Source organism: Agelaius phoeniceus, chromosome 14 (assembly GCF_051311805.1).
Source record: "Agelaius phoeniceus isolate bAgePho1 chromosome 14, bAgePho1.hap1, whole genome shotgun sequence".
Classification (NCBI taxonomy): domain Eukaryota; kingdom Metazoa; phylum Chordata; class Aves; order Passeriformes; family Icteridae; genus Agelaius; species Agelaius phoeniceus.
The window spans coordinates 8564556-8576861 of NC_135278.1; the positions used below are offsets into that span (position 1 = coordinate 8564556).

The window sequence follows — 12306 nt, forward strand, 5'->3', positions numbered from 1 at the left end:
TCCAAGCAATCTCACTCTTGAGATTAAAGGAAAGCCTGCCAGGAAGCGCATGAATAAAGCTTTAAGATGAGCATTTGCATAATGAAGACTTTCTCTTTGTGGAGGGACTGATGGTGGTTGTGTTTGAAACCTATTAAAGGAAATGCCTAAAATCCTCCTCTACAGCCAGGGCTCTGCTGTCCTGACCCATGCAGTGCCCACACTGCCCCCAGGTCCCTGCTGGGAAGCTCAGCCCCACCACAACCCCAGCTCTGCCTTTCCTCCAGCCAGTGCCCCAGGACAGGCCAGGAGAGGCAGCACAGCCCCCATGGAAGCTCTGAAGTCTGCAGCTCAGGACAACACACCTCAGCTGGGCTCTAAGCTACAGAATAACACCGTGGTTCTGTGGGGCAGCTGCGTGAGAAGCAGGTGTCTGCTGCAACTTGATTTCAAGGCTTGCTAGGAATGATATAAATGATCTGGCAGTGGTACCCAATAAGCTCTATACCCAGCAGGAGAGAGCTACTGAGCAAAACCAGCCTGCAGCAGCCTTGCCAGCAGACATCACTGGCACCACGGTGTGGGCCAGGGCCAGAAGGGATCTTTGGTGGGCAGGGGAGCCCTGCTGGGACCTGCCTGGCCACACTCTGGATGCCCAAGGGATGCAGTGCCCATCCAGCCTGCACCATGCTGAGGGCTGCATGAAGGTCTGAAGGCATCTTCTCTCCACCTGCTGTGGAAGGACAGACCTGCAGCTTGCCTGCAAAGCACCTGAAGAAGCAGCACCAGCCTGCACACCCTGCCATGTCCCACAGCCCCGGGGGAGCAGCTGGGGGCTCAGGCTGTGCTGCCATACCAGGAGCTGCCAGCAGGTCCCTCTGCAGAGACCAGATAAAAAACACAGCAGGGAGGAGTTTTTCATCTGCTGCCCTCTTGCACAGCCTTTCCACTCCTCCACAGCAAGATTTAAAACCCCAGAGGGAAGCGCCCTTGACTTGTCTTTGCCAACAGCTGCATCTGGTCACTGGCTGGCACAGAGCCTGCCCTATTTGCCAGCACAGAGGCTGCAAGGAACCCTTGAAAGCTGAGGGTCCCTGCCACAGACAGACAAACACCTCCCAGTGCCAGCAGCAACCCTGAACAGCTCTAAAGGAAAGCAAAGCCCCATCAAGGTCAGCAGGACCAAAGCCAGGAAAGGCTTTGCATGGGGGTTTCCCATGGAATGCCTTGGGCTGGCAGCTGATGGCCAGGTCTGCCCCATCCCTGGCTCCACAGCACTGTCCTCTCTCTGGCCCCGTGTGAAACAAATGTTTCAGCAGCTCTTCCATCACAGGATGGTCCCAGACCAGGTTGCTCTGGCAACACAAGATAATGAACAGTTTTCTTCAGTATGAGCACTCAAAGCTTTCCAGGTTTCCAAGGCTCTCTGCCATCTCAGTGCATGGATCAGGTGATGTTTTCTAAGCAACTTTATTATGATAGCTGCTGTTTGAGGTTTGTGTCAGAGGGCTCTGCCACAGCACTGCCAAAACCTGCTTTCAATGAGCCCCAAATCAATTGCACCCGGAGCAAAAGGCTGAAAGGTTTAGAGCAGATATATTTAAGGTTCCTCCCCTCCTGGGGCATGCCTGAGCCCAGCTCTGCAGCTGTGCTGAGGATGGGGTGATGCCCAACTTTCTGTGCCTGGAATGAGTGCTAGGACACTGCAGCCAAGGACTAGGGAGGGCAGGAAGAGTTCAGTCTGTCCCAGACCTCACAGGAGCTCTGCAAATCTCTGACCCTCTCTGGGAAAATGCCCCAGGTGTAACCCTCAATAACTTAAAGGTGTGTAAGAAAGGGAGCTGGTTTTCTTTTCCACTTTCTTGCTGTTTGTTTGGGGATTTTTAAAGGAAGAGCAAGGTATATACCTAAAGGGGAAAGAATGTAGACAGCAACATTATTTTATTTCCACACCCCAACCACTTTGCAAGAGGCCAAGGGGAAATTAGCACTAAACCAACTGCACAGGATGGAGACTGGTTAAAGATGACATTTCAGTGATGAAAAAAACAAGAGTGTCACCACCCTGAGCTCGGGTTTGTCCCCACAGATGCTGTGGGCAGGTCTCTGCTGGAGAACTGGATTACTGCCCTGGCAGCAAGGGGGGGAGATGCAGGGGTGCCACAGTCACTGCCCAGCAGGCACCAGCCTGGTGTCCCAGACAGACACGGTCTGGGGCAGCACTGCTGAGAGCCAGCCCTGGCAAGGGCAGGCAGCAGGAGCAGAAGCCACTCCAGGGGCAACCTTGGCACTCCCTGTGCCCAAGTGTCCCACCCTCAACCCTCACCCAGCCTCTCCAGGCAGAGAGTGGGAGACATGGACCCTAGCTCCCTTGGTTTGGGACTCCTAGTGAAGGTCCAAAAGTACAGTAAGTTCCTTTTCCTCCTATAACTGTGGGTACAGGGCTGAAAATTGGGGGATGTGGTGGTTTGGGTGGGGGTAGAGTCAACTTTCTTTACAGAAGCTGGGATGGGGCTGTGGTTTGGATTTGTGCTGAGAGCAGTGTTGATAATTCAGGGCTGTTTTTGTTATCACAAGCAGCACTAACACAGAGCCAAGGCCTTTCCTGCTCCTCACCCACCCCACCAGCAAGAGGCTCCACAGGAGCTGGGAGGGGACACAGCCAGGAGAGCTGACCCCAGCTGACCCCGGGGATATCCCATAATATGGCACCAGCTCAGCATGGCAATCTGGGGAGGAGGAGGAAGGGGGGACATTTGGAGTGATGGTGTTTGCCTTCCCAAGCCACTGTTAGAGGTGATGGAGCCCTGCTGCCCTGGGGATGGCTGAGCCCCTGCCTGCCATGGCACGTGGGCAATGAGTGCCTTGCTTTGCCTTACCTGTTAAACTGCATTTATCCCAACCCACTCAGCTTTCTCACTTTTACCCTCCCAGTTCTCTCCCCCATCCTGACAAATGGCTCTGTGGGGCTGAGCTGCCAGCTGGGGTTACACCACAACAGCTGCTTCCATGTTTTCCTGCCTGCTGTCCACCCAGAAAGATCACAATGTACATTCACATTAGCCATATGATTTCTACTTACACATTAAGTAATGGCTATGAATTTGTGTATTGCCAAAGATGCCTGCTCATCAACCAGACAACAAATTGTGGCACAAAAGCATTTTGCTCATAACTCAGTGCAGGAACAACTGATGACAAAGTCAGTGATGCAGGAACCCAAAGAAACTGAAGCAGGAGATTAAATGCTTATCACCTGATTCCCGGTGGAAAAAGATTGCACTCGTCAGACAAAGATCAAGAGGAGGTGCTGTAGTTAAAAGTAGGTAAATAGGGAATTACACAGTAAAAATGCTGGCTCATCACCTGGGATGTGATGCTCCTGTCATACAGTGCTATTTAAAATCAGAAGCAGAGCAGCAGTGGGAAGAAGACTCGGGTAATGCTGACAGATGGAGCAGGGCTCTGGGAGAGCATGGGGGGCTCAGTTTGCTGCCGTGGCTGAGAGCATCTGTCTGCCCCGTCACCGCGGGGCTCCCGCCTGGCCACTGCTGTCCCCGCCTCCCCACAGCCCCTCCCGTGCAAGCGGGGAATGCTCGGGTCAGGTGGGGAGGGCTGAGAGCCCAGCCTGTGCTGTCGCTGTCTGCGCCCCCTGGGCCACCCACACCCCCGCTGTGCTCCGGGAGCATCCCTGATCCAGCTGGGGCTGCCGAGGGAAGAAACAGCACGGGGAGACAGCAGCCTGGGGGGCTGCACCCTCCAAGAAGGAAGCAAGAACAGAGACCTGCTGGAGATAATTCTGAGCAGGTGGTGCAGGAGCTGGTGGTGGTTTTTAACCGCGCAGCCGGCAGCTGTGAGACCACCCCTCCTGGCTCACCCACAGCGAGGGAAGCTGTGCCACATGCCCCAGCCTTTCCCAACAGCTTGTCTTCAATAAGGTGAGTTTGGCTCCTTGCTTTCACACAGGGGTCTGGAGCAGTCTGAAAAGGGGAGTTTGGGGTGTGTATCCAGCTTCTGCTGCATCCCCATCACCTGGGGACCAGGTGCTGTATAAACAGAGCACTCTGGGCTATTAATATGGCATGAAATAATTTAAACATAAAACCATGCTCAGTGAGTTTAAAGAGAAGTCCAGCAACAGGTCTCTTGCTCTCTCTGACCCTACTTGGAGAGGAAATAGCACCAACACTTGCAAACCCAACTGTCTGCAAGCTGTTGTGGTTCTGAGATTTTCTCTGAGAAAGTATAAATAATTCACTCAGTTAAGACCATCATTACAAAAAAGAAAGAAGGAATACACTGTGTTTTCAAATATATGTTTAACCTCACTTTAAAATGCTCTATTTTCTGCATGAGGTGAAAGACATGTTTAGGATCTGTGGGTGTTTTTAAAAGCATAATGAGGTCAAGGCTCAGTGCTGTCCTGGGGTGGGGGGGAGTGCTGGTTGAAAATAACACATTCCAGTTTCCTCAAATAATTACACAGAACTGCATGGCATGGGCTCAGTGTCTCTGCACAGGGCAAGGGATAGGCTGGCACCAGCAGCAGCAGCTGGGGTCTGGTGAGTGGGGCCAGGCTGAACACCCACACCAGTGGGAGCACCTGGGGCTGAAGCCAGCCTGTGGCTGGGTCACGAGGCAGGGGCTCAGAGCAGCCTGGCAGCAGCTGGAAACAGAACACTGGATGGGATGGAATGGTTTGATTTTGGGGGGTGCAACCTCTTCTGCCTAGCAGTGCATTGGTGTAAGGTGGCATGGTGATTTTAGGTTGCACTTTAGGAGGAATTTCGTCACTGAAAGGGTGATGAAACACTGGAATGGAGTGTCCAAGGAGATGGTGGAGGCACTGTCCCTGGAGATGTTTAAGAGACTGGCCATGGCACTCAGTGCCATTGTGTGGTTGACATGGTGGTCTTTGGTCACAGGTTGGACTCAAGGACCTCACAGGACTTTTCTGACCTAATTGATTCTGTGATTCTCTGGCCAAAAGAACTTCCAGGGTGAGAAAATGTGCCGGGGTGAAATTGCACCAGTTCTGGGAAATCTCCCTCTCCAGGCTCTGTGGTGGACACTCAGCAAAGCTCCACGAGGAAGGCTGTGTACCAGATGGCAGGAGGGGACCTGGGAGGTTTTTACTCTGAGTCTACATTAGCCTGGCATTATTTTCACTCAGATTTTGCTGTCTGGATAGATGACCCAAGTCCTGCAGTAGCAGGAACACCTGAATGGAGGTGGCTGGTCACCACAGCCATGTTCTACCAAGCTACTCAAATTCACCCTACAGAAAGATCATATAGAGATAAGATATTTAAGATAGAAACATTCCCCAAGCTCCTACCCCTACAAGGACACTTTGGCCAGCAGACAAAGCTTTAGGGACACAGACTAATGTGCTGTTCAAAATCTCATCAGCTATCTAACATCTGTTCTGCAGCACAAGCACCTCTTTTGCCATCCACATCTGGGGCTGGAAATCTCTTCTGCTTGTTTAGCTTTTGCCTTCTACTTTCCCAGAGCCAGAGCTGCAGTTACCCCTGAACACACAACCTGGAGCATGTCCTTCTGAAGCAGGATTTCAGTAAGATTATTCCAACTTTTTCAAGTTCTTTTTACCCAGATTTCTCTGTGCACAGACAAAGAGAGCATTTCAAAGGGCAAGGAAAATTCTGTGCAGCTCTCTTTCCCCAGCACCTTGTTTGCTGGAGACAACCCTGTACCAACCTACAGAGCCTTCCAACAGCAGAATGATGCTGTTCTCAGTGTCCCTCCTCCCTGTCTGAGCCACCATCTCCAAAATCTTGCCAATGCCTCTGGTTTCACTTGCTTTAGCTTTTCCACACGTGTATGTGGTGACTGCACCAGACCCTACAGCAACCTGGCCATCTCCTTCCCTGGAGGTGCTGCTCCTGTGGCTGGGGAACAGAGCTCACACATCAGCTTTCTGCCTGTGGCCCCAGTTCTCCTCCCATAATAAGTTTCTGGTTTTCCTAGACAAGACTGAAAAGCAAAGGAAAAGGATTTTGGAGTGACTGCAAGGCAGTTTCATAAATATGTATTAGCATTAACTTCACCCCCATCACTGCAGCAGGCTGAGCTCTCAGAAGATCAAACCCAAAACTGACCCCGAGCAGCTCCACTGAAATTCCTGTGAGTGCAGAGGCAGCACTCACCTCTCTCTGTGCCATGCCTTGTATCAGGACTCTGTTTCCTTCTCAAAAACATTGTTCCCTCAGCAGTCACGTTCCTGTGCTCACATCCTAAATCACAGCTAGTGATTCCAGCATCTGGATCCCTAACTTTGAAGTTTCCCTTTCAAAGTCCTTTCATGTTCTACATTTTGATGTGCCACGTTCGTCTTCTCCTGCTTTCCTCTATTTGAGCACTTCCCCTGATTGTGAATTGTATCAATCAGCTTACAAAGGAATTATTGCAAAGCTTTTCTCTTTGCCATCAGTGTTATGTAGTTTATTAAGCATATGTTTTGTTGTTAGAGTGGCTTCAGAAGCAATGTCTAATAAAACCCCAGTTTTTCCTTTAGTTAATTGTAAAATTAATGCCTTAAACCTCCAGGAAATATTCCTCCAAGAAGAAAAAAAATTTGGGTTTAAACCGAGTAGTTTTAAAGGTTTATTCTAGTCAACTCAGGAGATCAATAGACACTTCTGTTTTATGTGCTTTAAGGGCTGAAACGCTTGCAACAGATGTAAGAAAAAAATCACATTTTTGTAGAGGGGGAAAAAAAACCTCAAGAGTTAAACAGCAATTTCCAAGCATGTTTATCACTAGGCTGGTAGAAGAAAAAAAATCTAAATACAAGTAGAACCATGGAAATTAATTATTTCCACAGTTGTGTACATAAATATCTGAGCATGGCACATTTAATTAATGCATATGTGTTCAAAGATGAGAGATAATTTGTAAGAAAACCAATTTGGCTTCTCCTGCTTTGTCGTACACACTAAAGACATTATCTAAGTAAAAATTATTCTTTAAATGTATTACTTTGACTTGCCACTGATACCTGGTAATTATAACTTTAATAAGACAATAATGTATTATAAGAAATATTTTAGCAGTTTTATACAATGCTGCTATCTCCTTTAGTTTCTACAACAATGCCAAAGCCAGCTTTTCTGTCCTACTCCAAATAATTCCTCCCTACAACTCTTCTGGAATATCCATGGTGAGTGATCCTAGCAAGTGATGGGGCACAGAGACACAGGGTCACCTGGCACTGGCACCCCTTTCTGCCAGCTGCATCCACAGCTGCCCACTGCAAAACAGAGTCCAGACAGCTGAAAAAAAACATCTGGAGAAGAGATGGCTCCTTTCTGCTCTGCCCGTGCCCTCTGCTGGGCACTGAGGTGTGGAGCGGGTGCAGGGGCGCCGCCCCAGGGACTGTGGCCATGTGTGCCACACGGAGCTGAGTGCACTGTCTGCCACTGCCCTCACACTCCAGCAGTCACTGTCACTGCTGCTGGCTGCTGGCAGCCACACTCGGGAGGAGAGGTGATTTGTGAGATGCTGCCTATGAGGACACAGTGATAACACAGCTTGTAATGCTGAGGTGGTAACTTTGGAGGACACGCCCAACTGCCCCTACTGCGGCTTGGAGCGCGAAGGTTTTCTTCAACCTTTCCTTACAAAAGGCAAAGCACAAAACCTGCAGCTGCCTCTTCTGCCTGGCCTGTGAGAGGAAACCTTGTGCTCCCTCCACAAGCCCTCAGATGTCAAAGTTGCCAGCTTTCAAAGAAAACACATCAATGCATTTCTGTACTGGCTTATGAGACCGGGGACAGGAGAGGGGAAAACAACAATTCTGGTAAGTTTCTTGCTCGACTCTTACCATTTTCCAGAAGCATGTGGTTAACCCTGAATGACTCATAAACATGAAACATAACTACATTCTGGAAAAGTCTGTGAATTTAAAGCACCATGTAGGGAATGCCTGCCTCTGGCTACAGCCAACAGGCTTTGCAGGGTGTTTGGTTTTCTCCACCGTCACAAAATACTTTAATGCTCCTGCCCCCAGCACGCTGGGAATGGGGCAGAGTTTAGCAGCACTGGCCAGTGGGTTGGGGCCCTACAAGCAGCGCCTGTTTCCAGCACTGCAGCCCCAGGCAGACAGGCTGTGGGCAGAGGCAGCTTGGAGGCACCGACAGATGTGGCACAGCTGTGTCTGACAGCCCAGACAGGGCACTGAAGCACACAGCCACCAATGAAGGGAAATGCACTAGAACGTGATCAAAGAGAAACCCAAACCCATTTTTTTCCGACTAAAAAGTGAAGTTTGCTCCTGCTTTACTGGACAGTCACAGACAACACACACATCAGTCTTGTGTCAGTAGTGAGGTGGACCACAGTTGCAGGAATCATACTAGGCACTGATTTTGTTGTTTGTTATTCTTAGTTCTGGGTAGTTTGTAAATCTCTGAGCTTGCAAGAGACTGGGCTGCCCACAGCCTGCCTTCAGCACTACTGGAGCAGCTATTTCAGAACAATAAGCCAAAAAAACCCCAACAACCGCTGGGGAACAGAGGCAATGCAGAAGTGTGATTTTTATTGCTGCTGTTCTGAAGAAATGGCAGAGAATGCCCTGCCTGGGAAACCACTGCCTTGCCACCACCTGTTACCTTCCCGTGGGTACAGGATGATGGCAGGGAGGCTGTGCCCTTGGGGAAGGGCTCCCAAGGCTCTCTCAGGCTGCTGCAAAGCCATTCCAACACATCTGGGAGAGAGGGAGGGAGGGATGGAGGAGCAGCTCCCAGCCACGCGCTGGGAGAGCCGCAGCCGGGATGCCCGGGGGAGGGAGCAGAGGCCAGGGGGAGAGGCTGTGCTGCACAGGCGTGCCCCGTGCCGGCAAGGCTCTGCACGGGACGGGAGCCAAGAGAGAGAACTCCCCCTGGCACAGTGATTGCCACGGAGAGGCAATTCTAACACTTCGGAGAGGAGACAAACTTAATGTTGTTCAATTACCTGTGAAGCCTCACGCTGGCAGGAGTGATTTATGAATGTTTCAGTGAAATTCATTTTGATACAAACACAGCCAAGGATATTTAAGAGCTGGACTCTGCAGCCCAAGAGCTCCAAAACAACATTTCTGTTTACCCACATTGCGAAAAACACAAAATGCAAATAGCTTTAGTACTGACTAACCGGATTTTTTTTTTTAACCCAAAATCAAGATTTTCTGCACCGTCTCAGCTCAGGCTGTCAAATTGATATCCATCAATTAAAAATGCAGCCACTAACCTGGTCAGCATAACCAACTCTGTACCACACTGTTACCATTCCAGGTGCACAAACAGGTAGGTACCAAATGCAAACAAACTAATTCCAGGCTGACTCATGGAAAACCTAATCTATTCCAACAGCAAGAGCCCCCTGGGTTTCAGTTTGCTATCTGCTTCGATGCTACCAGTCTGTGCTTGCCGGGTGCCTCCTGGTTAATAGCAGCTTTTGTTTACAAAAACTTTTCTGAGGCTTTTTACATAATTCTTGTATATTTCCTCTGTATAATCTTTAGAAGGACGTTTCTTTTGAATTCAAACACACAGCTTTTTTAAAGTACCGTTGGGGTTTTTTAAGGAGACAAAGAGTTGTGGTAAACTTCGTACTGATTTTAATTTCTTCCTTCCTACTCTCCTTAAAACAGTATTTTATTTTTTTCCTTCCTAGTTGCTGCTTAGCTGGGAACGATTTCTGGGTTAGACTGTTCTGATCTGCAGAAATAACAGTGGGACAAAAAAAGAGTGAGAATACAACCAGCAGCCCGACAAATTTGGGTCACACACAGAATCCTCTAATCCAACAGCTCAGCGAGCAGACAGACAAACCCCAACTCCTTTGGCGGTGACTCCATGGCTACCTCTGTTTAGGATTAACGGAGCCCCAGGCTGCTCCAGAGCTTTATACCTGCAGCATCGCGCTTCTTAAGCATCGCTGTCACACTGTCACCCGAAGGCAGCCGCGATGCGTCCGTCAGCAGCACTATCACTGTCACTGTCACCTAAGGCAGGCTGGAGCCGCCCCACCTGAGGGCAGCGCTGCATGCGGGCCTGGCCCCGTGGCCAGCGGGGGAGCTGGGCCAGGGGTGGGGGCCGGGAGAAGGAGGGGGACAAGGACGGTCTGCGGCCCGGCCCTGATGCACCGGCTGGCACCCCGCCATCGCTGCGGCCTCGGGGTGCTCTGCGCAGGGTGGGGCCCGACGGGTGCAGCCCCCTCCCCGAGGCGATCCCCTCCCAGCTGGGGCCTCTCCTCGGAGCGCATCCCTCCGGCCCCGTGAGCCCCCCCGGGGCAGGCTCCGTGCTACTGGGGGGAACACCCAGCCCGAGAAGCCCCCACGGCGAGGGGGCCGCACCGCCTGCATCCCTGGCGGGCAGCATCCCTCAGGGGCAGCATCCCGCGGGGTGACCCCGGCCGGGGCGGGGGTCCCGCCGTTCCTGGGCCGAGCCCGGTGCCGCGATCATGCGCACAGCTCACCGCGCCCCCGGGCCCTCTCCCCCGGGCCGCCCCCTCCCGCCGCGCCCGGCCCGGCCCGGCCCGGCCCTACCTGCGCCCAGCAGCGCGGCGAAGGCCAGCAGCAGCCCCAGGAGGCGGCGGCCGGCCATGGCGCGGCACGGCTGCGTCTGCCGCGGGCTCGGCTCCCGTCTCCGCCGGGGCGGGACGCGGCCGTGAGGGGCGGGCGCTGCGCGCCACCGCCCCCCGCCCTCCCCGCCGGGCCGCGCCCCCGCCCGGCCCCGCGCAGCGCAGGGGGTGTCCGGCGGAGACCCGAGGGGCGTCTGCCGTAGGCCTGCGGCCCCGGAGCACGGCCGAGCCCCGGCACCTGCCGCCCTTTGCCGAAAACGCGGCCCCGGCGCGCATCTTTCCGCCGCATCGGTGCCAGTGCCGCATCCGCTCGCCCGAGCGGGGAGAGGCGGACGGCAAACGGCGATGGGGGACGCGTAGGGAACGAGGGAGGGCTTAGGACTGCTGCTGTCAGCCCCGGCACCGGGGGAGCCCCGTGTGCCCGCAGCCCCGGGCAGGGACGGCCGCGCGTTCCCGCTGGGACGGGGCGGTGGCGCGGCCTGGGAGCTGTGCCCTGCTCCGGGGACAGTACAGAAGTACAGGGGAAGGAGCTGCTGCAGTTTCACCCTTTAATGGCAAGTGTTTAACGTGGAGGTTACGGAGCTATGGAATTGTTGGCTGGAAGCGACCTCTGGAGGTCTCCAGCCCAAAGGCCCCATCGGAGCGGGACCCATGGACACCAGGTTGCATCAGCCACAGCCATCTCTGAACACCTCCAGGGCTGAAAGCTCCCCAGAGATGACCAGTGGCCGTGCTGTCTCACTGCCTTGGCAAGAAGATTCTCCTGGGTTCAGTCTGCCCCTCCCACTGACCCTTTAGCCATCACCCCCAGCTGTGTTGGCTCTGTCGCGTTAATAACTGCGCTTGAGTAGCTGTAAGTGCCGTTAGATTTGCCTCAGCCGCCTTCTCGCCAAAGCAAACAAGTTACCCCTTGTGCGCCTGCTGCTGGACCCTCTTCTCTATGGCTCTTTTGAACGGGGGTAGGAATTTGTTTATAACAGGGTAAACATCTTCTTTGCGATATTTATAGTTTGTTTTGCTGCAGAAAAGGGGATGAGGATGCAGCCTATTTTTAGGAGGTATTCCTAAAGCTTTACTGGGGACTGAGAGGCTGAAGAAGTGTCTGGGTCATCGTAGTCCCATTTCACCTCATAGCAGCTGGTACCACTGCTGTTCGCGGCTGCTCCAGCCGAGTGTCAGGACTACTTTGGGTCCAGAAAGCCCTTTTTTTTTTTGTCCTCGGTGGAAACATTACCTGAAAAGACAGCAGGCAAACAGACCATGATGGGGCGGCGGGCAGGAAGGGGGTCCTGTCCTCTGTAGAAGCGCCTGGGCTGAAGGATGCGGTACGGTAGCAGGGAGAGGGATGCTGTATTTCTGACTTTCATCTGGCCACAGAGCAAACTGCAGGCTCCACAGTGCCTTGCCTTGTGGGGGCAAGATCTTTCACACCCACACTGCGCGCGTTTCTGTGAGTTCGTGTAGTTGGGCACGCTGGTATTATCGGAGCTACAGACGCTTGTGTGCTGTGCGGTTCTCTGGTACTGCAGAGCTGAGGAGGGTAACAGGAGTCCCAGATAAGAGAAGCCGTGCTGGAGAAGATGCACTTTAGCTCCTGCACTTGGCCGTCTGTACATCCACGATATTGCCTCTCTCCCTGTTTATACAAAGAGAAATTCAGGACTACAGTCCCGTTCGTGTCATACTAAAGGAAACTAACGGGACAGCATTTGTACCTTCCCAGCCTGGTTCCCAATAACC

The 12306-nt window shown here is 52.6% G+C and overlaps 1 protein-coding gene across 1 annotated transcript in view; it reads right to left on the bottom strand.

Moving 5' to 3' along the window:
* The window catches only part of CD99L2 (CD99 molecule like 2), a 31142-nt gene extending 20282 nt beyond the window's left edge, over window positions 1–10860 (bottom strand). The window contains exon 1 of the mRNA XM_054641291.2: window positions 10532–10860. Coding sequence (XP_054497266.1) covers window positions 10532–10589 — 58 coding nt within the window. The 5' untranslated portion in view covers window positions 10590–10860. The remainder of the gene's footprint in view (window positions 1–10531) is intronic.
* Window positions 10861–12306: the final 1446 nt, after the last annotated feature.